Below are 27,338 nucleotides of genomic sequence, written 5' to 3'. Positions count from 1 at the left end.
TTAATGCCAAATTAGATTTTTTACCCAATTTCACAGTTCATTGAACATGGACAATGATAGTACAAGTGGGGCATCCGTGTACTTTGGACACATTCTTGTTTACAGTGTAACCTTCAATGTACATCTGTCTGACTTGTAAGGGATATTTAAGCTAGTAGTATTTTGACCCTTATATTTTACAGTGTGTCCTTCAAACATACCTCTCCAAGATTTGACTGGAAGTTTAAGTTGTACAATTCCTGATTACTGTACTGGTATAGACTGCTGTGTAGAGATCCCACAGATTGGTCGTACCTTCCATGTCTACTTGTTATTGGATGCTTGTTCACACAGACTTAAAATAGGAATAGAAAACCTGGGATTAGATCAAGCTTACTTTAACTTTGAGTTTGGTAAGTACAAATGTATAGTCTTTGTTTATCATACCTGAGTGATATAGGTATATTCACTCAGAAATATTTTAACCACAATTTTCTCAGGAACTTTTGAACTTCAGATTTATTTGTTTCATAATTGTATTTTGAAATACATAGATTTATTATGGCTTAGTTTATAAAAATATTGAGGAAAATTGTTATCGATCTAATTTGTTTATTAAAAGGTATGATAGTGAGTTACCCTCTTTAATAATTACATTATTTTTCAGATAAGGTCCAAGAGATCAGGCTAAGCAAGCTTATAACTTTACAGTAAGTTTGATAATTGTCATTTAAAGTCTTGAATTTAAGAAAGTTAAGGGCAACCAAGAGAGGAATGAGAGAGCTTTATCTACTCCTGATAACAAAGAATTTGAAAGAGTTATTTGAAATAACCAGATTCGGTCAATGTCATGGCTTACCTTGAGTAGGTTTGTTGTTAGGTGGAATACAACTTTCAGTTACCATGACTTTATCTTAATGGTCAATTTTTATTGGTGAAGCGGCATGAGTATCTGGAGAGAACCTTGACCTTCAACAGAAAAAAATGTTTTTCTTTGTTAAAAATGAAAGAAGTCATTGGAACTCATTACCTCAGAAAGGACTGGCTAGTGATAACTGTAGATGACCAACTCAGACCACTTAGCCACCTTGAGAGGGGGAAGTCATGGTTTTCTCTCCCTTGCCTAGTCAAAAACCAAAGACTCGCTTTTTGTTAAAAATTGGAAAATACTGCTTCTCTCCTTTGCAAATTGCATAAAAAAACTGGGAGCAAAACTTGTGACAGACCCAAAAAGGAGAGATACCTCCTACAAAGTCAATAATGTTGGTGATATTGAAAACCTGACTAAGAAATACATATTACTGAAACTATTTTTGATGCACATAAAAAAAATGCTGACATTTTGATTGACTAACTTAAAATATTGTTTATGGTTTCTGTCTCGACTGCAAAACAAGTTTCAGAGGGTTACAATCTGATGGCAACACAGTGTAAAGAATTAGTATAAAGCTTTTTATTTTAGAGGGCAGTAAACCTGGAGGCTTCATACTTTATATACATATGACTTGTGCATGTGCATTCTTGTTTTATAAATATGTTTCCTTATTTAGATTTTGTGAATTTCCAGGTATTCAGTGAGTGATCTGGAAGGAAAGAAGAAGTACATTGTCAATATGAACATTACAGTTTGTTTGGAACCTTCTGGATCATGTATCTTTACATGGGACATTCTAAAGAATGTTTATTTACCTAAGCTTGGATGTGATTGGAATATGAATATGACTGGTAAGTATCTTTACATGGGATATTCTGAAGGATGTTTATTTACCTAAACTTGGATGTGATTGGAAAATAAGTATAACTAGTAAGTTAACAACAAGGGTTAACCTAAAGTAAAACTCATGCTGATTGGATTTCCCTTTTGCATTGATTGATGTATAAAGATCCTCATATCAGAATGGAGATGTTGGTGTTAATGCTTGGTGTATATATATTAGGCTGTCTAGTCAAGTTAAAGATCCCTTGCAACATATCTTTTACTGGTCTAAAAAGAGCTTTTTCCATGGTGAAATTTTGCTCCTATTCAAAATGTCCTTTTTAATTTTCTTAGCAACTACAATTCCCAGATTGTTGATATTTGACATTTTCTTTACAATACAAAATGAAAATAATCTTTATCCTGCAGTGCTGTGAAGCATTTTTATGCCCCACGTACAATATTATGCCCCACCTAGGATAGTAGAGGGGCATTTGGTTTTCTGGTCTTTGTGTCTGTTCATTCATCCGTCTGTCCCGCTTCAGGTTTTTGGTCAAGGTTGTTTTTGATGAAGTTGATGTCTTATCAACTAGATTCTTAGTACACATGTTCTTGCTAATTTAAATGCCAAATTAGATATTTCACCCCAATTTCACAATCCACTGAACATAGAAAATGATAATGCAAGTTTCAGGTTAAAGTTTTTAGTCAAGGTAGATTTTGATGAAGTTGAAGTCCAATCAACTTGAAACTTAGTACACTTGTTCCCTATGATATGATCTTTCTAATTTTAATGCCATATGTCAAATTAGATTTTTTACCCCAATTTCACAGTCCACATAGAAAATGATAGTGCGAGTGCAGCATCCGTGTATTATGGACTAATTCTTGTTATTTGCTTTATTGTGATTGCAACCTTTAAATTCTGGAATTTTATTGAATGATTGTTTTTTGTTTATTTTCATCACAGATTTTTCTCCCTCCAAGCTACTACAAGACAGTGGGTTTACAATAGCAGACAATCTACCAGATGTTATCCTATCCCAGGTATTAGAGAAAATGGGTGTGATTGACTATCTACTTACACCACAGTGTGATCTGGGGGATTATACACCAAGTGTGAATGGATGGACCAACAGTATGTATCTTTCAAAGGATTATATTGATTGTATTTTATATATCTGTATTATAGATAGTATCTAGCCAGAAAATTTATTTTCAATGGCCTTGATTTGTGCTTGTCATTGTCATTGCTTTCTAACTCTTAAACAGGCTTTAATTCTTTTGAATGCATCCCTGTTAAAAATTATATAATATTCTTGTATCCACTTTGTCTCAATTTGTTTTAACAGGAACAAGGAATGTAATTGTCATGGTCAACTTCATTGGAACATTTTGAACAGTACAAGTATTGATATAAATCTTCCTAATCAATGCTCTAGAACCTTGGGAAGAGTGAACGCAATTGTTACATTTTTCTATTCTCAAGTTTCAAAACTTGAATTTTTGTGGTTTAAAAGAGACTTGAGGGGATTAAATGACAAAAATTTATTAATATTTCATCATTCTAATGGCTGAACTTTAAACTCATAACAAAAGTTGTGGGTTAGAGAAGCTGAAAAAGGAATACATAAGTTCTAATTCCTATTACTTAATAATCCATGTTATATTTGAACATTATTGTAAATTACAATTTGACTTTTTCAGAATGTCCAGCAGAAGTAATCAACATGACCTTACCAAATCTCCTCTCATCTTTGGCCTGCAGGATAGATGATACCTGTACAAAAGTGGATTGTTGTATAAGGGTGGATTTCCTGAAGAGAAACATACATTTAGACCTGGATGTTGATGTCTGCTCAAGAAGAATATCATTCAGTATTGAAAAACTGAAGCAAGATTTAACCATATTTAACTATGATCTAGGTATATATGAATATCTAGAATGATAAGGCTTACATTTCACCTTTTCTTATATATTTATTTTTTCTTTCTCATAGGAAAATACCAATTTCATGAATTGAAACAGAAGATTTACCACAATAATTTACTATCTGTCTCAACCTCTGGAGCAAAAAGAAGAATGAAATTTCTTTTTTAAAAGGTTTATTAATGATTTTAACATTACCTCAAGCTTGCCTGGCAGGAATGCAAATTATTCTTAATAAAAAAAACTTAATTTAGTTTATTTAACAATTTTTATGACATGATTTTTTTTCAGATATTGGAGGAAAACTCAGACTTCTAGATTTTGTTTCCTTAGAGTAAGTTTTATGCTATATTAATGATAACATTATATATTATTTAACATCAACTTGTTTTATTTAATTCATTGATTGAAAAAAGAAATACAAAAATATTTAATACTTGTTTCTTTATTGTCATGTTTAAATGTTAAGTTATTTCAACAAGTACAAAGTAATAGAGCTCTCCAATTCTTTTCTTTCTTAGTTATACCATAGACAACATAAAAGATATGAATGAATTTAGAGTAAACCTCAATGTTACAATACAACTAGATGATGAGACAGTTCTTTATAAATCTGTATTGATGAAAGATGCTGCTCTAATAAGAATACCATGTGATTGGAATACTGGATTCAACATTAAAGGTAAAGAAAAGGGATTTCATATATGTTGTGATTTTAGATAAAAAAAGGTTTTAAAGATATTCCATAAATTTAATACAATGGTTTTTTAACATACGAGGTCAGCAAATGAATAAATGCCTCAATAATTACAACTTTAACATTTTTTCTCTCTTTCTATTAGGTAAAACTTCAGTAATACTTTTTCAGGTGGTGATGACTATGAAATGAATGATTTGCCTGTAACCTCATATATTTATCTAGAATAATACCCCAAAAAAGGCTTTGAGGTCGATTATGTTAAAATTTGTCAACCAAACAATGTTACCTTCACTTGACTTCGTTTGCAAATCGATGAAGTTTCAAGATAACTGTATGCTTAATTATTTTAAAACATTTGCATACCTCATGTGTTTTTTTGTATTGCAGATTTTTCCTTGCAGTCTTACATAAACGAGTTATCTCTGCCCAGCAAAGATCAGCTGACTAAGTTAATGGCTGCTAAACTGATTGAAGAGTTAGGAATAGGGGGCTTACTTCAAGATACTCCATGTCAGAGGTCAAGCCCTGTATATAGTCCATCTATTAATGGTTGGAAAAATGGTAATTTTATATATGTATATATGTAACCCAACTTGGTTATTTCTGGAATAATCAATAATGAATGTATACTGACCAACTTTAGAAAAGCAACACTAGATTATTCTTTTTAATTCCCATTTTTAAATATGCAATTTTTTGTAAACAAACTTATGAACAGAAAATTCTTTCATTGCTTCAATGTTTTAAAAAAAATGACAGTTTGAAAGTGGAATTGATTACATCATTTTCAATGTTAAAATATTGTGGTTTACGCTGAAACCCTGGTTTTCCCCTTACCAATGAACCTGTTGCCGTCAATAGCAATGTCTGCCTGTAACAAATGCCAAAATGATTGTCAGGAAGTTCAGCAAATTCTGTTCGGCACATTTTGGGTTCTGTTTTGCACCTTCTGATTTTGCTATTGTTCCACCTATTACAATGTGTTTTGGCAATTATGAGGTTGAAACTGTAAGGTTTTTTCTGTAGTTGATTCTTTGGCAGTTCAGTTAATGGGAAACATTTTTGGCATAAATCTTTACAAAATGGCATTCTGCATTTGATTAGCAGTTGATGTTGTGGCTGTAGACCTGTCTCTAGAATGATGTTGCATAATCAAATTCTATTGACGTTGCATATTGTCACTACATGTTGATCTGGTCATTGATGGTCTTTAGCAAATCCCGTCTACCGGTATCATTGTCAGAAGGACAGTAAGACAAGTTTCTGACCTCAAATTGTCTGGTTGCAGCACGTTCACGTTTTCCTGTTTGCAGATTCTAATGGGTTGATTCAGTATTTTATGCCTCAGTCTTAGCAATATGGAGATGGAACATTTTTTAACTGATTTAAGTGTGGCCAAGGATAGAAAGAACTGGTTCATTAAGGAAAAAAAATGAAAAAATCTTTAATTGGTTCGAAATTTCGCTTTCTGAAATTCGTGCGATCTCAATAATCTGGTATGTTCAATAACCACAGGTAAGTCAGATGCTGATTTTTTCGAAAGAGAAAGAAGTATGGTGAGCATGAATAGTAGTTGTATGAGGATCAAACATGATCTGTTAAAAAAAATCTAAAAAAAGAGTGTTGCGTTTTTAAAGACAGTCAGTATAGTAATTTAAATATTTTTTTGTCAATTATCAAATATAGATTTATTTAAAGAATAATGCACTATTTTATAAATAATGATTGGAAATCTGTTTAACAGTTATAAACACAGTTGACACATTTAACATGCTTTATATGTTGCCATTTTTAACTTGCTTCAAGTTTTCTCAGATTTTCAAAATTGAAAACATTAATGAATTCAAAAGTGGTAGATACTGACGAATTTTATCATTTTTGGAATTCTAAAATATGAAGGATATTCTGGTCAATTCTTTTGAAATGCTTTAACACCACAGTAACCATATTGTATTTTTATTTCAGAATGTCCATTGGCTGTCGCTTTCCCAGACCTAACTATTCCAGCCTCCTGTTACATGCTACCTCACTGTACAGCTGTGGATTGCTGTTTAGATGTGGATTTCTTACATCGTTCATTCCACGCCTACATTGATCTAAACACATGTGACAACACATTCAAACTTGGGATAGAAAAACTTAAGCTGGATCCTATAAGTTTAACAGATTATCAGTTTGGTAAGAATTTTCTATTTTGAGGAATAGCACAAAAAAGAAGATATACAATTGAAAAAAAAAAAAATATGTAATGTGTATTTGCATATTTACCGGTATTCATTTCTTTTAATATTGGAACAGTCAGAAGCAGAGTTGTGTATAAAGGTAATCAATATGCATTGTAAGGCTTCAAAAACGGTCATATATTCTGGACATTTGTGTAATGTCCAGTAAAAGTCCGGCTGGGCAAAGCATGAAACAGTCATATACTTTTTAGTTTTCAAGGATTTCTTAAGAGACTGTCATTTTAACATAACTCTCAATCTTTTTGACCCAACATTTTGCCTTTAACAACCACACATTTCCAGTCATAAAAGTGACATGATGATTAATTACTATCAAAAAAAAACCTACTTCAATACTTTCTAATTTTAATCAGGACTAATTAGTTGTTGGACAGCTGAAATCTACCTGTTCATGTGACAGGTAAACTTTTTTCAGTACCGAACAAAGTATAAATTGTTCCGTCTTTTCAAAGTTATTTTCTTGATTTAGTCCAAATGATTAAAATTATAAGAAATACGTTTATAAACACGATTTGATGAAAAATTTAAAAAGGTTTTAAATGAAAAATCGTCAGAACTACATTGTACAAGCTAGAACATGTTTGCGCATGTGCCTAGGTGGGAAATTTAAATATGCATCCTATGTTTCTTCAAAAATGCTAAAATTATCATTGATACCTGTATCTAACGTCTCAAGTATTTTGTTGAAGAAATAGTGTGGAAAGAGCTTCTTCATTCATTCGTGCTTTGTAAACGTACACAGATTTTACGTATCTGTTTCTGGTCCATGTTTTACCATTGTCAAGTCAACATCTGGTTTTGAAATACGAAAGATAAGTTTTTGACGACATCATTTTACACAAATAAAGAGTCTTTAAAGGCCGATATGAGCACTTTGATGTGCACTCTTAGAATGATGCACTGCCAATTTAACTGTTTACGTCAGAACATCCAACACATATCAAAGTAAAGTTTAATATCATTATTTTTAATCTAATGTCAATCATTGGGATGGCCATCTGATTACCGTAATTGTCTTTTTATGCCCCACCTACGATAGTAGAGGGGCATTATGTTTTCTGGTCTGTGGCTCCGTCCGTCTGTGCGTCCGTTCATCCGTTCAGGTTAAAGTTTTTGGTCAAGGTAGTTTTTGATGAAGCTGAAGTCCAATCAACTTGAAACTTAGTACACTTGTTGCTTATGATATGATCTTTCTAATTTTAAAGCCAAATTAGACTTTTGACCCCAATTTCACAGTCCACTGAACATAGAAAATAAAAGTGGGAGTTTCAGGTTAAAGTTTTTGGTCAAGGTAGTTTTAGATGAAACTGAAGTTCAATCAACTTGAATCTTAGTACACTTGTTGCTTATGATATGATCTTTCTAATTTTAAGCCAAATTAGACTTTTGACCCCAATTTCATGGTCCACTGAACATAGAAAATGAAAGTGGGAGTTTCAGGTTAAAGTTTTTGGTCAAGGTAGTTTTTGATGAAGCTGAAGTCCAATCAACTTGAAACTTAGTAAACTTGTTGCTTATGATATGATCATTTTAATTTTAAAGCCAAATTAGACTTTTGACCTCAATTTCACGGTCCACTAAACATAGAAAATGAAAGTGGGAGTTTCAGGTTAAAGATTTTGGTCAAGGTAGTTTTTGATAAAATTGAAGTCCAATCAACTTGAAACTTAGTACATATGTTCCCTATAGTATAATCTTTCTAATTTTAATGGCAGATTAGATTATTACCCAATTTCACGGTCCATGGAACATGGTAAAGGATAGTGCGAGTGGGGAATCCATGTACTTTGGACACATTCTTGTTTGACTTAGTCTTAAGGGGATCAGATATAAAATTTCCGGCTGGCTCAAATATTTTTTGGAAGCCCTGGTGCATTGTTATATGATTTAGTGACAATGGAGAAATTTGATTATTCCACATCACTTTGAAAACAGCCCCACCCATTTCCCTCCCCCTATGTATGTGTATGTATAAAGATGCTGTTGGAATCTAGAGCAGTATCGGATGAGATGTCAATGTATAACTCTGATCGGAATCCAGTCAGGAAACCTGTGACTCCAGATGGTTACTAGTGTAAAACAAAGACATGTTTGGGAAAAGAACCACAGATTAATGCTTAAATTTCATATTGATAAGACACAAACAACAGTACAGTTTGAAAACAATATACAAATAAATCAATTAATAATCTCTCTTTTCAGGAACCACTGAGTATTTCAATTTGAAAGGAATTGTAAGAATAGGGTAAGTTGTCTGTATTTTACTGATTGTTTTTCAATGATTTAACACTTTTAAACAATATTTTGAAGATAAACTTTCAATATTATAAAACTAAGTTCCTAAGAAGCAGTGGGTTACTTACCAGCTATCCTGTTCTGAAAAAAACACCATTAATGCTTCAAAAAACATTAACCTATAGATTTTATATCAGAATTGAAAAAAAAAAAATTATCATCACAAATATAATTAGTTCAATTTTAATCAATTATTTTAATGATTGTTTTCAGATATAGAATAGAAGATTTGAATATACAGAGAAAATTCCGTGTTGACTTGAATCTGAGTATTTGTTTTGAGTCCAATGAACCGTGCCTTTATGACATTGTCCTGTTTAAAGATGCTCTGGTTCCTAAAATACTTTGTGATTGGGAAGCTGACTTCTCTATTCCAGGTAAGCTGACATTCTTATCACATTCTGTTAGATATAATCCTCTGCTTCTCTTGTGCACATCCAACGTTGCAGCTGGGAAAGCGTCTTTAACTGTCAATAAACCACGAAATGACACTCCTGGGAACTCCTCCATAAAAGTCATTTTAGAATCCCCAACAACCACAAATTAGGCACCAACCTATGTATGCTAATGCTAATAGCCATACTTAGAGGGGATGGATTTCTTGAAAAGTATGGTGACACACCAAACTCCTTATGCAAAATTAGAAAAATTCAATGAAATAAACTTGCAAAAACATTGACATTTTGGCTAAAAATTTGCTGTTTTCATAGGTGAAATGAAAGTTTCACATATGACAAAATCAAAGGTACTTTATTCATATGCTTTGCACCATGTGCCGGCCCTTTTGATTAAACTACTTCCCTTAGTTTGAGATTGAAAATATAGATTATATCAAATTTGTGGATAATCCAGTCCTTTTCTGTCATGTATCTAAAACTAATGTGTCTTTGGAAACTTCCTTTGGCGGAGATTTACAAAAATGAGTAATTCTAAGGGAAAATTCTTAAAATTTGACTTTTTACAAATGGGAAGGTTGAAATCATAATGTTTTTGAATGAATTTGGCTGAAAACTTAAGGAAACGGGTAAGTTAAAAAGTAGATCCTGTTTACACTGACAAAAAAGATCGATCTTTGGTCCAGTGTAAATGGGTAAGATCGATCTTCAATCAGTCTTAAAAAGTCTACCTCTAGAGGTGGTTTTAAAAAGATCGAATTTATTTGAATCGATCTTTTTTTTGGTGTAAACGCTTAGATCGATCGTGATCGATCTTTTTTCAGATGTTTGTTATATTTAGATAGGAAAATAAAGGTCAGACCAGTTCCTTTTATGTTGTAGTGTGAACGCACTGGATTTAATAAGATCGATCTCGATCGATCTTGCTTGTGCAATGTAAACGTGAACTGGTCTTTTTAAGATCGTTTCAAATAAAGATCGATTCAATTTCGTTGCCAGTTTAAACAGGGTCTTATTCAACTTTAAAATAAAACCTTCAAGGTGCTTCTCTTTATATGTGGACAAATCATGAACAACATCTTGCATGTTAAGTTCTGTTTTGAATTTTGCTTTTTTATGATTTTTAAACTGAAAAAGCAGAAAAATTTCAATGAAGACAATGTTCATTTGTAAAAGGACAGAAGCCTAAAAACATGTACAATTCACCTAAATGCGGACAAATTGCTTATTCAATATAGAAATTAACATATTGGCATTTTTATTTAAGGAGCATACATAATCCTATTGTAATGGCTGTCATCATGATAAAGCAAAATGGCTGCTATGCAAATTAACAAAGTACCCCAAATTTTGCCATATGAGTGAAATATCAAAATTACTCAAAATCAACTAGCACATTCACTGCACAACAATTGTATTTTGTGTTTTACTATTCACTACCGAAAAAGATATTCTTCTTTTAAATTTAGACTTTTCCCTGGAGAAGTTCACAGCAGATGCTGGGGAGGTACTTAACAGCTTGACAGAACCTTTTATACAGAAACTAATGGAAGATCTGGGAATATCTAGTTATCTGAATGATGATCCTTGTAACAGTACATCAGAGGCCTTCACACCAAATCACCAGGGATGGAAATCGGGTGAGTATTTATAGTTATCTGAATGATGATCCTTGTAACAGTACATCAGAGGCCTTCACACCAAATCACCAGGGATGGAAATCGGGTGAGTATATCTAGTTATCTAAGTGACAATCCTTGTAATATTACATTAGAGGACTTAACACCAAAGTATCAGGGGTGGAAGTCAGGTGAGTATATCCTGGCTTAGTGACAATCCTTGTAACATTACATTAGAGGACTTAACACCAAAGTATCAGGGTTTGGAAGTCAGGTGAGTATATCTAGTTATCTAAGTGACAATCCTTGTAACATTACATTAGAGGACTTAACACCAAAGTATCAGGGTTTGGAAGTCAGGTGAGTATATCTAGTTATCTAAGTGACAATCCTTGTAACATTACATTAGAGGACTTAACACCAAAGTATCAGGGGTGGAAGTCAGGTGAGTATATCTAGTTATCTAAGTGACAATCCTTGTAACATTACATTAGAGGACTTCACACCAAATTATCAAGGGTGGAAGTCAGGTGAGTATTTATAGTTATCTGAATGATAATCCATGTAACAGTACATCAGAGGCCTTCACACCAAATCACCAGGGATGGAAATCGGGGGAGTATTTATAGTTATCTGAATGATAATCCATGTAACAGTACATCAGAGGCCTTCACACCAAATCACCAGGGATGGAAATCAGGTGAGTATTTATAATTATCTGAATGACAATCCATGTAACAGTACATCAGAGGTCTTCACACCAAATCACCAGGGATGGAAATAGGGTGAGTATTTATAGTTATCAAAGTGACAATCCTTGTAACATTACATTAGAGGACTTAACACCAAAGTATCAGGGGTGGAAGTCAGGTGAGTATGTCTAGTTATCTAAGTGACAATCCTTGTAATATTACATTAGAGGACTTAACACCAAAGTATCAGGGGTGGAAGTCAGGTGAGTATATCTAGTTATCTAAGTGACAATCCTTGTAACACTACATTAGAGGACTTCACACCAAATTATCAAGGGTGGAAGTCAGGTTAGTATATCTAGTTATCTGAATGATAATCCATGTAACAGTACATCAGAGGCCTTCACACCAAATCACCAGGGATGGAAATCGGGTGAGTATTTATAGTTATCTGAATGATAATCTTTGTAACAGTACATCAGAGGCCTTCGCAACAAATCACCAGTGATGGAAATCAGGTAAGTATTTATAGTTATCTAAGTGACAATCCTTGTAACATTACATTAGAGGACTTGACACCAAAGTATCAGGGGTGGAAGTCAGGTGAGTATATCTAGTTATTTAAGTGACAATCCTTGTAATATTACATTAGAGGACTTAACACCAAAGTATCAGGGGTGGAAGTCAGGTGAGTATATCTAGTTATCTAAGTGACAATCCTTGTAACATTACATTAGAGGACTTCACACCAAATTATCAAGGGTGGAAGTCAGGTGAGTATTTATAGTTATCTGAATGATAATCCATGTAACAGTACATCAGAGGCCTTTACACCAAATCACCAGGGATGGAAATCGGGTGAGTATTTATAGTTATCTGAATGATAATCTTTGTAACAGTACATCAGAGGCCTTCACAACAAATCACCAGGGATGGAAATTGGGTGAGTATTATTAGTTACATAGTGTGCTAGTGACCTAATACGGTATATATGGGGTCAGTAAATTCCATATGGGGTGAGAGCGAAGCTCGAATCCCCATATGGAATTTACTGACCCCATATATACCGTATTACGTCACTAGCACACTATGTAACGAATTTATCTTACCGACTATCTGAACGTGTGAAATTAAGGCTAGTGATTCTCAAAAAGAGCAAGTCTTTTATACTGTTAGCATTAAGAAAATACTACCATTGATCCTACAAAAACAGATGCCAACAATAACGACTTGTAAGGTTTAAATGTGTTTTATGAATTCATTTCAATCTTAATCTGCTGACATCAATTTCTTCGTCTGTTGGAACTTTTTTTTATCAGTACCGTTTTGTTTTTATAAAGGGACATAACACCATTACTAAACATGTATGAAATAAGCCCAGCCCCCTTCTTACCTAATATGGAATATAAAGGGACGTAACTCCACTACTAACCGTGTATAAGATAAGCCCCGCCTCCCTACTAACCTAATATCAAATATACATGGTTTGCACGCGGACGCTTTTAACCAATCATATTCCTGGAAATGTATAGGAGGGAAGATAATAATAGTTATTTGAATGATAATCCTTGTTACAATACACCAGAGGACTTCACACCAAATCACCAGGGATGGAAATCGGGTGAGTAAATGGAGTTATCTTAGTGATGATCCTTGTATCATTGATTTGAACTCATGCTTTTGGGATATCGAGACAGCACTGCCTGTGTCCAGCGCTCTAGACCACTCAGCCACCATGACTGAATCATTAATTCAGCTTTCGGTGGCCTAGTGTAGAATCTAGAAATGTATGACAGTACATGACATAAGATGGAAATTGATTGCTGATTAGCTAGATTATCTGTCATAAAGGGTCATAAGATCACAGAAATAATTAATTAATAAGTATGTCTAAATAAGTGACAACTCTATGACAGATTCATCCATTGTTTCATCAGTGAAGGTGATAAAAGGCTGAAAAACATATGATATTCATATTAACTCTGAAGATCAACACAACAATGTTAAATCTAAAAATTTGCAGAAGGAAAGGACAAGGTTCACTTATGGCACAAAATGGCCTAAAATATCAACTTTATCATAAAACACCACAAAGGTCTCAAATTAGTTCGTAAATGGGTCTATTTCAAAAGTTTAAATGCTAAATATATCAGTTCTTTTCATAAGAGAACATAATATTCTCCAAAGGAAGCCCATTTTGGACATTTTGTCAAAATATGATGATTTTGTTCATTTTTTAAACCTAAAAGCTTCAAAAACACCTTGGCCGCCACCTACGATCTAAAATGTGTTGTAACCAAAAGATTCCAATTTTGATATAGATTTCATCAATATAAAAACGTTTTGGATCGTAGATGGCGGCCAACATTAATTATGCCAAAAACAATTAAAAATTATGAAAAAAAAAGTACCAAAATTGACCTTTTAATACAAATTATGTTTATTTAAGGGGCCATAGCTCCATAAATTGTAAAGGAAAGTGCTAGAAACAAATATTTTGTCTTAATAGTATTATCACAAGTATTTCTATGGGAAATTTGTAATATTTTGCCACGATTTAAAAAACTTTAAAAATTCAGGGCCAATTTAAGCCTTCGTGAACCTTCTCCTTTGTGTTCTTCCCTTGCCAGAATTTGAACTGGTGCTATTTGGATATCGAGACAACACCATATCTATATAAAACTTTATAAATGGCAGATGTAAGGGGGAACTATGTCTTGTCCCAAAAATAAAAATTTGATTTCAAGATACTTTCTTCTATAAGCTGTAGTTAATTGTAGAAAGTTGTATTGTGAGCATTACTACATTGTATTATGTTGCCTACTCTTAGTTGAGTTTCCTTGATTTTTTGTTAGCAGGTAAAAAAACACCCTGATAATGTTATTCTTTCCTTTAGAGTGTGACCAGGCCTTGTCATTGCCAGCTCTACCAAATACAGCTGTGTGTATACTAGAGGATACATGTACTGCTGTGAAATGTTGTATGGATGTTGGATTTCTGAAGAAATCATTTTCAGCCTTTGTAGAGATAGGCACCTGTAACCACTACCTTAAGTTTGGTATTGAGAGGCTTACTGAACACATAGATCTTTTTGACTATCAGTGGGGTAAGTGTTATTATAACCCTCCTTACCAGAGAGAGGGTGTGTAGTGATCAAAGGTTATGACACAAGTGGATTTACATGAGGTTAACTATAACAGCCATAAATATTTAAATCTGACCATCTTTGCCAAATATAGAGATTTTGTGAATTTTATCACACAGTTGTTAACAAAGAGAAATCAAGAAAATATTTTGTATATTAAGAGCTAAAGAACACATTATGTGTTTATATTCATAGATAAAGATCACATTGTGTTTATATTCATAGATAAAGATCACATTGTGTTTATATTCATAGAAAAGAACACACTGTGTTTATATTCATAGAGAAAGAACTCATTGTGTATATATTCATAGAGAAAGAACTCATTGTGTATATATTCATAGAAAAGAAGTCATTGTATATTTATTCATAGAAAAGTACACATTGTGTATATATTCATAGAAAAGAACTCATTGTGTATATATTCATAGAGAAAGAACTCATTGTGTATATATTCATAGAAAAGAAGTCATTGTATATTTATTCATAGAAAAGTACACATTGTGTATATATTCATAGAAAAGAACTCATTGTGTATATATTCATAGAAAAGAAGTCATTGTATATTTATTCTTAGAAAAGTACACATTGTGTATATATTCATAGAAAAGAACTCATTGTGTATATATTCATAGAGAAAGAACTCATTGTGTATATATTCATAGAAAAGAAGTCATTGTATATTTATTCATAGAAAAGTACACATTGTGTATATATTCATAGAAAAGAACTCATTGTCTAAATAAAGAACAATGTGTTTATATTTTCATGCAGAAAGAACACATTGTATATATATTCATAGAAAAGAACACATTGTTTATATTCATAAATAAAGAACACATTGTTTATATTTTCATGGAGAAAGAACACATTGTGTATATGTTCATAGTTAACACAGTGTGTCTTATTGATATTTATAAAAAAAGAATTATATATATTCTTTAAAAGGTCAGAAATGCATCCATGTTTCTTCTTTCTTTCCTTCAGGTACCCTGGAAAAGAAATACTTGATGAATGTTATAAGAGTAGAGTGAGTGATTTGCATTAAGTATTTTCTAGCATGTCTTTTGAGCAGAATCATTAGATATTAAAGTAACCAAAATAAGCAATGTCATTTTGTTTCAGTTGAGTTATAAACAGGCTATGTTTGATTCATAAATGAACAGAAAAAATAATTTACAATTTTTCTGGAGTACCTTAATTGAAGTCAAGTGTATTACAATATTAATTATTTTTTTTAATTTCTTTCAACTTGTGTCAGTGAAACGCTGATGTTACAATATACCATTTTAAGCTTAGAAAATGATATATATTTATAGATATAAGATAGAAGACATATCAGCTGATCAGGAGTATGAGATAAATCTGAACATGAGTGTTTGTTTTGAGTCACAGAAAAGTTGTTACTTTACCATGACTGTGTTCAATGGGTACAGATTACCTAAAGTGTTCTGTGATTGGGGAACAGGATTTAATGTTCCAGGTACTGTATTAACATAAGTGTTCTGTGATTGGGGAACAGGATTTAATGTTCCAGGTACTGTATTAACATAAGTTATCTGTGATTGGGGAACAGGATTTAATGTTCCAGGTACTGTATTAACATAAGTGTTCTGTGATTGGGGAACAGGATTTAATGTTCCAGGTACTGTATTAACATAAGTGTTCTGTGATTGGGGAACAGGATTTAATGTTCCAGGTACGGTATTAACATAAGTTTTCTGTGATTGGGGAACAGGATTTAATATTCCAGGTAGACACATAATGTTTATGTATGACTGAGGCTTAGGACTCTGTCAAAATGAAATCTGGTGTATTGAAGCCAGAACTTTGATTGTTTGTTAAATCAAGGCACCCATTCACTACACTGAAGGAGATTTAGAGGTTAACATATTTAAATGACACGTTGTCTTTCATATTGTTTGGTTCAATTAATTATTCATACACATTATTACACAATTTGAGACAGTTACACATGCCTATTAAATAGTGAGGCAAAGATAAAAAAAAAATACAATACAGTTATATTCTAATTGAATTTATTTTGAAAGAACTATTGTTCCAGATAGATTGAAAGCTTTATAGTTGTGTGCACTACATTTTTTGAATTTATGTTATTTTAGAGGTGTGCCTCAAAAAATGAATAGTCTTAAATATTTAACTATGAAAATTTATATCAATTATGCAACAAAATAGTTGTTTGATATTTTTCCAACTTTTACTGAAAAGACATAATTTAAGAATATATCATGACTGTGTTATTCATTTATATAAAGCATCATTTACTTCTTCTCACTTTAAATAATATTTGTAGACTTTTCCCTAATCAAGATTTTAGAAGAACAGAAAGAAACTTTATCAGACCAGCTATCAACATCAGTTAGACAGATTTTACTAGAGAGACTTGGACTGAATGATTTTTTCCTAGATTCTCCATGTAATGTAACAAGTGATTCATTTGCCAATGGTAAGTGCTTTTTGAAATTGAATAGGATATTTGTTAACATAGCAAAATAAGTAAGGGAGAAACAGTTGTCAACATGTACAGGTTGTTCATTTAACAATTTATAATAACATATATTTGATATGTCAGTACTTAGATGAAATATAATATTTGCATTCAAATTGGTATGATCCATTTTCATTAAAGATCTATTTAAGGATGTTTGCTACTCTGTTTCAAAATAACAAGCTTTTAAAAGGCTATTATATATTGATAGAACATAAATAAAGAAACAAAAAAGCAAAAAAAATTTAGGGGTTTGTGTGCTTGTTTTCGATATACGCCATTGAAAATTTGGCAGGAAATAATTCTCTCTAGACTTTTCATATATTTAACATGACACCTTTTGTTGGTCAAAAACGATGAAAAAATAACAAGGATTTTATAAGTTTTCAAAAGATGTAATTTTGAACTATATTTAGTAAAATATTGAAAGAAAAGTAGGGGTTAATGGGAAAATTATTTTTTTTAATGGCACAACATGGATAAACCCAGAGGATTCTGAATATGTGTCAAAAATTCAAAAACATGAGGAGAGAACTTCCTTAATTTGCTTCTCTTACAGAATGTACCAGTAGTTATTTGACCTTGACCTTACCTTCATCAGTATCCTGTGTAATACCACCAAGCTGTTCTGCTTTATCATGTTGTATGGACGTTCAATTAATCAGTCGAGCCATCATGTATGAGATCAATATAGATCCTTGTACATATACTCTATCCTTAACTATAGAGAAACTACATGTAAAGATGTCACTGCTGAAATATACATGGGGAGAAACTCACAAGTTCTCACTTCAAGGTGGCATTATCATAAAGTATGTTTTAATACTATTTCATACTATTTAATTTAAGTAAGTTTTACAAAATTTAAAGCCATAAAATTAATTAATCTTTTATGCAATGAATATCAATATTTCTTATCAGTATATAGATGTTTCTTTCACTGTGTTGTCGTGGGGATGAATATTGCATCTTTTTTTAAATGAGATAACTTCTTTGACTTGCATAATTTTGTCAAAATATGTAACCATTGGAACAAACACTTTTTATGCCTTTCGACTTAGGCAAGGGGCATTAAGTGTAACCCTTGACCTTTTATTCTTTCAATTTTCATTTCCACGCTGTAATTTAAGTTTTCCTCATGCCGATTTTATGAAACTCATACACTATACTAAGAACCAAAACTCATGGACAGAGTTCCATTTGAGCAGTGAGTCACTAACTGTTCATGGGTTAATCCCTTTTATTATTTGGAAAATTTCAAAAAGAAATCATTTATGCACTGTAACTTAAATTTTCCTCATTGAAATATTGAGAATATTATACACAATGCTTAGAACCAAAAATGGCAGACAGAGTAAGAATTTGGGCAGTGAGTCTTCTACTGTTCTAGAGTAATGGCTCTTTTTAACTTGGAAAATTGCAAAGTTTGAGCAGGGGCATTCGTTTTCTCAGATTCATTCTTCGTTTAATTAAAATTTCTTTCCAGGTACAAAGTTTTTGACTTAAAGACTGAGAAGATGTTCATGGTAGACTTGAGTTTCCATATTTGTATGGAAGAGAAGGACCCAGACAACTGTATAGTGAATTTACCAATCCTAACCAATGCTAAAGTAGCCAAACCTTTATGTAACTGGAGTATGGGATTCTTACAGTCTGGTAAGCTATACACAGCTGTTTGAAATCAATCATGATAGACAAGGATTGCAAAAGTCAGTGATTCTCTCTAGGCATTCATGAGTGATGAAAGTGGCATAAAACACAAACAATTAAACAATCAAAGTTATTTGTTATATGTTATGATTGTATGTGTGTCTCCAAGGGTTCATCTGACCTTCACCCCATTTATATTGATCAATGAAAATTTTAAGTTTGTTGATACTTGCAGTAAATCCTTTATTTAAAAGACTTTGACGTAAACTATATCAGTAAAGCTGGTGAGACATTTCAGAATGTCTATTGATGTTGGATTTCAAACTCTAGTTACTACAAAGCTATTTCTTTCTAGGTGGCCCTAAAGAGCCAACATTCAATTTTTCAATGGTTTGAAATTATTTTTGTAGACTTTTCCTTGGCTACTTGGATCACAGAAAACAGTATAACAGACACAGGAATATTACAGGAAGTTTTTGTATCACAGCTTCTGTATAAGCTTGGCATTAATGAATATATGAAGGATCCACAGTGTGACAGAAATCAGCCTCCTTATCAACCTACAAACAATAACGGATGGAATCTGGACAGTAAGTTATATCTTGTAGTAGTTATTACACTTAAATGAAGACAGAAAGTGTTGAATTTGCATCAACTACAATTTTGAGTCATTTGAAAGAACCTAAAATTGGTGGGCAATACATGACTTAAATTTATTACTAACACTTGAAATTACCAATAAAATAAAACAACATAGCATGTCAACATAGATTTGTTACTTGAACACCCAAATTGATGATGAATAAATAATGATTTTCATTTCAGAATGTAATAGTTCTGTAGGTATACCTATATCTTTACCTACTGGAATCTCCTGTTACCTGTCTGATACCTGTACAGGTATAGATTGTTGTATACAGGTAGATAAACTAGGATTATCTGTCAATGCCTATGTAGTACTGGATGCCTGTCACAACACCTTTACTGTTGGTGTAGAGAACTATAAACATACTACAACCATGCTGGATATTGACTATGGGGAAATACAAACTTTCTCTTTGATGGGATTTGTTAGAGTCAGGTATGAAAAAATTATCTATATAAATAAGAAGATGTGGTATGAATAACAATGAGACAACTCTCCATACAAGTGGCAATGTATTCAACACAGTACCTTGGGTCACAACTAAGAGTGAGCATCTGTTGTGGAATTGTGAAGAATCCATATCTTGAATTTGTGTATGTTTTTCCATTTTACAAGAAGGAAAGAATAGATTATTTCTTATTTAACACAAATTCCCAGTATTTTACAGTTTTGAAGGAAATGAGCTATTGACATTTTGTTTGTCATGGCCTTTTATAGCTGACTGTATGGTTTGTGTTTTGCTCATTGCTCGTTACTACCAATTTTTTTGTCTTTGGTGGATAGTTGTCTAGTTGGTTATAATGCAACATCATCTTATTTTATATGTATTCTTTTTTTTAAGTTAGATTGATGAGTTAACAACTATTGTCTGATTAAACTTTAGTCTTTGTTATGATTAACCCTTTCCTCCATGGATTTTTTTTCTTACATACTTGATTCGCATAAGGATTTTTATAATAAAAAATAAATCATCAGGTTTAAAGTATTAATGCATTGTGAAAATGAATATTTCATCAATGAAATTCAAATCAGATATTCTCATGAATCTCCTTTTCATATTGGATACAGTTTTTTTTAGTGTCTAATACAGACATTTTGTAGTCAAAGCGTTTCAACTGAGGTACTACACAGGCGTCAAAAGGCGTCATTATGGAGTAAAGGGGGTGGCGTCATAAAGCGTCATTATGGAGGAAAGGGTTAAAATAAAACAATCATTTAGATTAGGTGAAGAGAAGATTTGTTTCCCCATTGCTTAACCACACCTTTTTCTTTTCTTTTAGTTACAAGATTGATGAGTTCTACAATGAGAGGATGTATATTGTCAGCCTTAACATCAGTATTTGTTATGAAGCTAATGGACCTTGTGCTTTAGACCTGAGAATACTGGAAAATAATAAACTCCCAATACCTTTCTGCGATTTCAGTCAAGGATTACCAGGTAAAATTACAATTCTCTTGGGATACCTGTTTGTGAGTTCATTTAAGGAATTCCATAATAATCAAATTAATACATCGGGTTTAGTCACTCAGAAAAGATAAATGTTGCATGGTTTATGACTATGGCATTTGCAATTTTAAAACATGAAAACCATTCAGTTATAAACTGCTGTTCTCATATTTTAAAAAAATAGGTATGAATTTTCTTGTTCTTTATACTGCAAATCATTAATCCAAGTTCTTGACTTCTGTATACATTAATTTGACAGAGAACAACGCCCAGATTTTTCAGTCCATACAAAGTTACCTAAATAGCTAGAAAATTATTCTGAACCTTCCGACAGGAGAAGACTACCTTAGCAGGACAGCTGCATAAATAATAAGGTTTGAACAATGTGGTCATTCTTGACCAAGAGGAGCATTGCTATTGATCAGATAATTAGGATGGGGAGTTTTTAACAAAAAATACAGTTTCTCCATGTATGCTGTTGAGTTGGAAAGACAAACTGTACAACATTTAATATATTTTTAACAGGATTTTCCTTGTCTGCCTGGCTAGATAATAACAAAATAGATTTGGGACAACAGCTACAGTCATATTATGTTGATATGTTAATGGAAGAATTAGGTATAGCTGGCTATCTGCTGAATCCTCAATGTCGGGTGGCTGCCTATCAAGCTGAGGCTAATGGATGGAATACTGGGTGTAAGTATCATTACACTGTACTGCAGAAAATTTTATTATGCCATGCCTAAATTTGATAGCAAGGGGCATTTTATTTGCTGCCTGTGCATGTCCATCCATCCTTCTGTCTGTCATGTTTTAATTTTTAAGCTTAAAGTAGTTCATCATAAGTTGTGGTCACATTATGGTGACTTGAAAAACACCGGTATCACTCAGATTACAATTCTACCTTGACAGGTAATTTTGTATTTAGCCTATAAAATACTTATTTAGCCTTGAGAATTGAAAGGTCAGTTTCCCATTCATACAATAGAGTTGATAAATTTGGCTTCATGCCATTTACCTTGTCCAAAATTAAGGTCACTTTATTGTTATTGTGATATTGTTAAAGTACAAAAGAACCCTATATTCTGACCAATACTTAAAACTTTGTGCATCTTGATTTTTAAAATTGTTAAAAATCTGTTAATGTTGAATTTTATAGGGGTTATTTTAGGCCTTTTAATTGCATATTTCTTTACATGGTAGTTTTTTTTTTCAGATAAAAAAAAAAACTATCTGCTTGACTGTTATAGAAATAGACTATGCTTGCAGGATCTTGTTTTTTGTTTACACCAAATCTGACAGATTATTATTAAGTTGCAAAATATTTTAAATGAGAGTTAAAAAAAATTCTATCTTTAAATGTGCATTGTACAATGTTGAAGGTTAATATAATCATTAAATGTGAACAAGAATGAAGAAAACATCTTGGTCCCAAAAAAAAACATCATCAACCAGGATATAATATTCCACATTTTAATTTATTATACTTATATCAGTTGAAATCTCAAGGCACTATTTTGCATGTTTACAATGCAGGTCATGTCCCAACAGAAAATCAATGAATTTGACAGTACAATGTACTCTTAGCACAAACACATAATAGACATTTAGGGCAAGAAACAGTCAGTTATACAAAACCAGTTTGACTAGATGTCTAGTTTAAAACCAGTTTGACTAGATGTGTCCTATATTTTGACAATGTAAATGACATGAGGACCTGCATGGGTTTTTTAATATCTGTATTTATTTTTAAATTTTTAGGGCATTTTTCTTTTAATAGCCTTAAAAATAACTCTCATTCTGTAAAGCAAATTCTCATGACAATGATTTTACTATATAGTCTTTCTGTTACAAGATTATTTATCAATTATGCACATTGATCATTATATTATCTGTATTGCATTACAGTTACCTAAGTTTCCTTTTTATTTTGCACATTTATTCTTTATACTTTTGCACCGCATTATTCTCTATTCTTTATTTTGTTGCTCATTTTCTCTATTCTCTATTTTTTGTTGCTATTACATTTATTCTCTATTCTGTAAACCCCATTCTGACCCTTATAGGTAAACTTCTTTTGTATGAATGGGATAAACTGACCTTTCAATTCTCAAGGCTAAATAAGTATTTTATAGGCTAAATACAAACTTACCTGTCAAGGTAGAATTGTAATCTGAGTGATACTGGTGTTATTCAAGTCACCATAACTAAAAATCTAATACACATGTTCATTAATGCTTTTAAAAAATGTGCCAAGCTAGGGTTTTGATTGAGGTTCTGACTCAAAAAGGAAATGTGTTTCTGTGAGCAGGGAAACTGTTCTTCCAGCATTTTGTGTTATAATTAAATTATTTATTGATATTACACTTATAACAATTTTTTAAACATTTATCTAGAATTGGGGTGTATGATGTTAGTTTGAAATCTGCATATACTCCTAGGAATTATTAAATGTCTATGTGATAAATAGCCTGAATCAAGTTTTTGTAATTTATTTGTTCAATGTCAGCTTGATATTTCTTAATCACTTGCTAGATGTCATCTAGTTTTCAGCAATCTTACCAATACTTTGCCAGGAAAATAAACATAGTTCTTGTTCAAATTTCTTGTTTTAATGTTGATTCCTTAAAAAAAACACCATTGTAATTAAAAACATTTTTTTTATTTCAGCCTGTGATGCAGACTTGTCATTGCCAACAATACCATCCAACATTGCATGTCAGTTACCAGATTACTGTACAGGGATCCAGTGTTGTTTATAACTGTAATATTAGATATTTCTGTTTTATTTTCAGCCTATGATGCAGACTTATTATTGCCAACATTACCGTCCAACCTGGCATTTCGGTTACCAGATTACTATACAGGGATTCAGTGTTGTTTATAATATTTCTGTTTTATTTCAGCCTGTGATGCAGACTTATCATTGCCTACTTCACCACCCAACCTGGCATGTTGGATACCAGATTATTGTACAGGGATTCTGTGTTGTTTATAGTTGAAGTGTATGATATTTCTGTTTTTCAGCTTGTAATGCAGACTTATCATTGCCAACATTACCATCCAACATGGCATGTCGGTTACCAGATTACTGTACAGGGATCCAGTGTTGTTTATACATACCACTGTTGGATATGTCTGTAGAATTTCACGTCCTGATTGATATCTGTAACCTTAAACTTAGTATTGGACTGGAGAACCTTGTCATCAATGAATCTTTGTCTGATTACAACTTCAATACACAGAACAATATATCCCTTGGTAACATCATCAAACTAAGGTAATGAACTCTCTACTATTATGTTATATGTTAAGTCACATTGTTTCTGTTATTCTTTCTTTCCCTGGGTTGTATGACTGTCTGAATGTCACAAACATTAATCAAAAGCAAAAACTGAGGGCTGCCTTAATTTAAAAAGCTTACCTATATATGTTCAAGTGACGCATGGTTAAATATTTTCATTGTTTGGTTTAAAGAAAACATACAATAGTACTATGAGAAATCTTCCTTAATTATAAAGTTTGTTAATTTTCAGTTATTCCATAGAAGATTTGAAAGCTGAAGAGAAGCTGTCTTTTGATTTAACAATAAACTTTTGTTTTGAGAGCAATGGAGACTGTATATATAACTATGTAATATTTGAGGATTATAAAATATCTAAACAGCCATGTGATTGGACAGGAGGATTTGCAGTTCCAAGTAAGCTTTAATGAATCAGATATCACATTTTTCAGAATTATAAAATGTTTTGAAATCAATTTTTATGGTTTAATCTTTTGTTCATTTTTAGCTCACCTGGCCCGAAGGGCCAAGTGAGCTATTCCCATCACTTTGCTTCCGGCGTCTGTCGTCGTCGTCCGTCGTCGTTAACTTTTACAAAAATCTTCTCCTCTGAAACTACTGGGCCAAATTTAACCAAAATTGACCAAAATCATCATTGGGGTATGTAGTTTAAAAAATGTGTGGCGTGACCCGGCCAACCAACCAAGATGGCCACCACGGCTAAAAATAGAACATAGGGGTAAAATGTAGATTTTGGCTCATATCTCTGAAACCAAAGCATTTAGAGCAAATCTGACTGGGGTAAAATTGTTAATCAGGTCAACATCTATCTGCCCTGAAATTTTCAGATGAATCGGACAACCCGTTGTTGGGTTGCTGCCCCAAAATTGGTCATTTTAAGGAAATTTCACCGTTTTTGGTTATTATCTTGAATATAATTATAGATAGAGATAAACTGTAAATAGCAACAATGTTCAGCAAAGTAAGATATACAAAAAAGTCAACATGACTGAAATGGTCAGTTGACCCCTTTAGGAGTTATTGCCCTTTATAGTCAATTTTTAATCATTTTTCGTAAATCTTAGTAATCCTTTACAAAAATCTTCTCCTCTGAAACTACTGGGCCAAATTTTACCAAACTTGGCAACAATTATCTTTGGGGTATCTTGTTTTAAAAATGTGTCTGTTGACCCGGCCATCCAACCAAGATGGCCGCCACGGCTAAAAATAGAACATAAGGGTAAAATGCAGTTTTTGACTTATAACTCAAAAACAAAGCATTTAGAGCAAATCTGACAGAGTTTAATTGTTTATCAGGTCAAGATCTATCTGCCCTGAAATTTTCAGATGGATCGGACAACTGGTTGTTGGGTTGCTGCCCCTGATTGTAATTTTAAGGAAATTTTGCAGTTTTTGGTTATTATCTTGAATTTTATTATATATAGAGATAAACTGTAAACAGCAATAATGTTCAGCAAAGTAAGATCTACAAATAAGTCAACATGACCAAAATTGTCAGAGAACTCCTTAAGGAGTTATTGTCCTTTATAGTCAATATTGAACAACTTTTCGTCATTTTTGTAACTTGTACAAAAATCTTCTTTTCTAAAACTATGGGCCAAATTTAACCAAACTTGGCGACAATCATTACAAGGGTATCTATTTTAATAAAGTGTCTAATGACCCTGCCTGCCAACCAAGATGGCCGACATCAGTAAATACAGTAACAGGTGAGCGACACAGGCTCTTGAGAGCCTCTAGTTTTGAAAGCTGCATTTTTTCATTTATCTATATTTTGATTTCAAAAGATTTTGTGTAGCGATTAACTAGCACCATGCAAATGTGTTAAACTAATGCCTTTCAATTTTTATTTTGGTGGTCAAATTTGATTTGCTTTTAAGATGTCCAGGAGTTATGACCTTTGATTCTGTACAACAATGGATATGTAAAGAGAACTTTCTTTGCTATCAATTTGTTTGAAAGATTAAAAGATTTGCAACATCCCTGAGACTAGCTAGGATCATATTAAACTGGTTTTTAATTTATTACAGATTTTAAATTGAATTCCTGGCTGACAGATCATGATTTATCGCCAAGTTTATCACAACTCTCTGATTTAATGGCTGCAAAACTTCTAGAAGATCTGGGTATAGCTGAATACCTACAAGAACCGAGCTGTAATCCTGTAACAGATATAGCATTCAGTGATGTACAGAGTAATGGCTGGAATTCAGGTAAAAATAGTTGAGTAAATTTGAAAATAAAATTAATTTGATCAAATTTATTTCAATACAATGACTTATAGTTGATAAATGATATCAATTTCTGTTCGACAGTTTTCTCATATGCAATCTTGTATTATATCTCGTTATTTTTACATATTGCATATTTCTAAATAAAATCACTTCTCCTTAACCCTTACCTTGAGGGTTATGTGCCATTTTAGGTTTTTTGACCTCATGGTTTCCATGGTTTTGAAGGCCTTGTCCATTTTCATTTTACAGAATATACTTTAGAAATAATGTTAGCTATCTTTCTCTGGCATTTAGTGTAATTTAACTGAAGTGTCAAAAAGTCAGTCCATGGCTGGCAATGAGTTTGATTCTATTTGATATAGGTTACCTGGTATATTATGTGTGTTTTCAACTTGCAAAAGTGCTGTACCATGTGACTCGTCTGATAATTTAGTATGTCACCTTGACTCTATTTATACCTCAGTTAATTGCTTTATACCTGTGTTTTTCAACTTGCCTAAGTGATATATTAGCTGACTTGCCTGGTGATGTAGTATGTCTCCTTGACTTTTCTGATACCTGAGTTAATTGTTTTATATGTCTGTCTTAGACAGGACGTATTATGGTATACCGTTGTCCGTTTGACTGTCATACCGTCTGTCCCTCCATCTGTCCCTCTGTTGTCCACACTTCAGACAATTACAAAAAAAATGCTTCTACCAACTTTTATGAAACTTTGTTGAATTGTTTATATTTATTGACGTAAGCTCCCTTTCAATTTTTATGAATTTCTGACTTTTCTTTTCCATGTTATGAAGTTTTATCCTTAAAAAAGGGGGGATTTTCCAGTTTTTGAACAATAACTCAAAAATGCT

The 27,338-nt window shown here is 32.4% G+C and overlaps 1 protein-coding gene across 1 annotated transcript in view; it reads left to right on the top strand.

Annotated features, from left to right (window-relative positions):
- LOC139489503 (uncharacterized) overlaps positions 1–27,338 on the top strand; it is a 255,507-nt gene that overhangs the window by 106,368 nt on the left and 121,801 nt on the right. Inside the window, exons 63-87 of the mRNA XM_071275986.1 lie at positions 183–392; positions 647–689; positions 1,547–1,704; positions 2,646–2,813; positions 3,383–3,601; positions 3,897–3,939; positions 4,127–4,287; positions 4,693–4,866; positions 6,271–6,483; positions 8,751–8,793; positions 9,057–9,220; positions 10,708–10,878; positions 14,446–14,655; positions 15,682–15,724; positions 16,014–16,177; positions 17,009–17,161; positions 17,763–18,015; positions 18,690–18,859; positions 19,264–19,443; positions 19,679–19,934; positions 20,780–20,937; positions 21,472–21,642; positions 23,974–24,226; positions 24,483–24,646; positions 26,281–26,463. Coding sequence (XP_071132087.1) covers positions 183–392; positions 647–689; positions 1,547–1,704; positions 2,646–2,813; positions 3,383–3,601; positions 3,897–3,939; positions 4,127–4,287; positions 4,693–4,866; positions 6,271–6,483; positions 8,751–8,793; positions 9,057–9,220; positions 10,708–10,878; positions 14,446–14,655; positions 15,682–15,724; positions 16,014–16,177; positions 17,009–17,161; positions 17,763–18,015; positions 18,690–18,859; positions 19,264–19,443; positions 19,679–19,934; positions 20,780–20,937; positions 21,472–21,642; positions 23,974–24,226; positions 24,483–24,646; positions 26,281–26,463 — 4,125 coding nt within the window. The remainder of the gene's footprint in view (positions 1–182; positions 393–646; positions 690–1,546; positions 1,705–2,645; positions 2,814–3,382; positions 3,602–3,896; positions 3,940–4,126; positions 4,288–4,692; positions 4,867–6,270; positions 6,484–8,750; positions 8,794–9,056; positions 9,221–10,707; positions 10,879–14,445; positions 14,656–15,681; positions 15,725–16,013; positions 16,178–17,008; positions 17,162–17,762; positions 18,016–18,689; positions 18,860–19,263; positions 19,444–19,678; positions 19,935–20,779; positions 20,938–21,471; positions 21,643–23,973; positions 24,227–24,482; positions 24,647–26,280; positions 26,464–27,338) is intronic.

This window comes from Mytilus edulis, chromosome 9, assembly GCF_963676685.1.
Source record: "Mytilus edulis chromosome 9, xbMytEdul2.2, whole genome shotgun sequence".
Taxonomy (NCBI): domain Eukaryota; kingdom Metazoa; phylum Mollusca; class Bivalvia; order Mytilida; family Mytilidae; genus Mytilus; species Mytilus edulis.
This window is presented reverse-complemented; position numbering and strand designations above follow the sequence as displayed.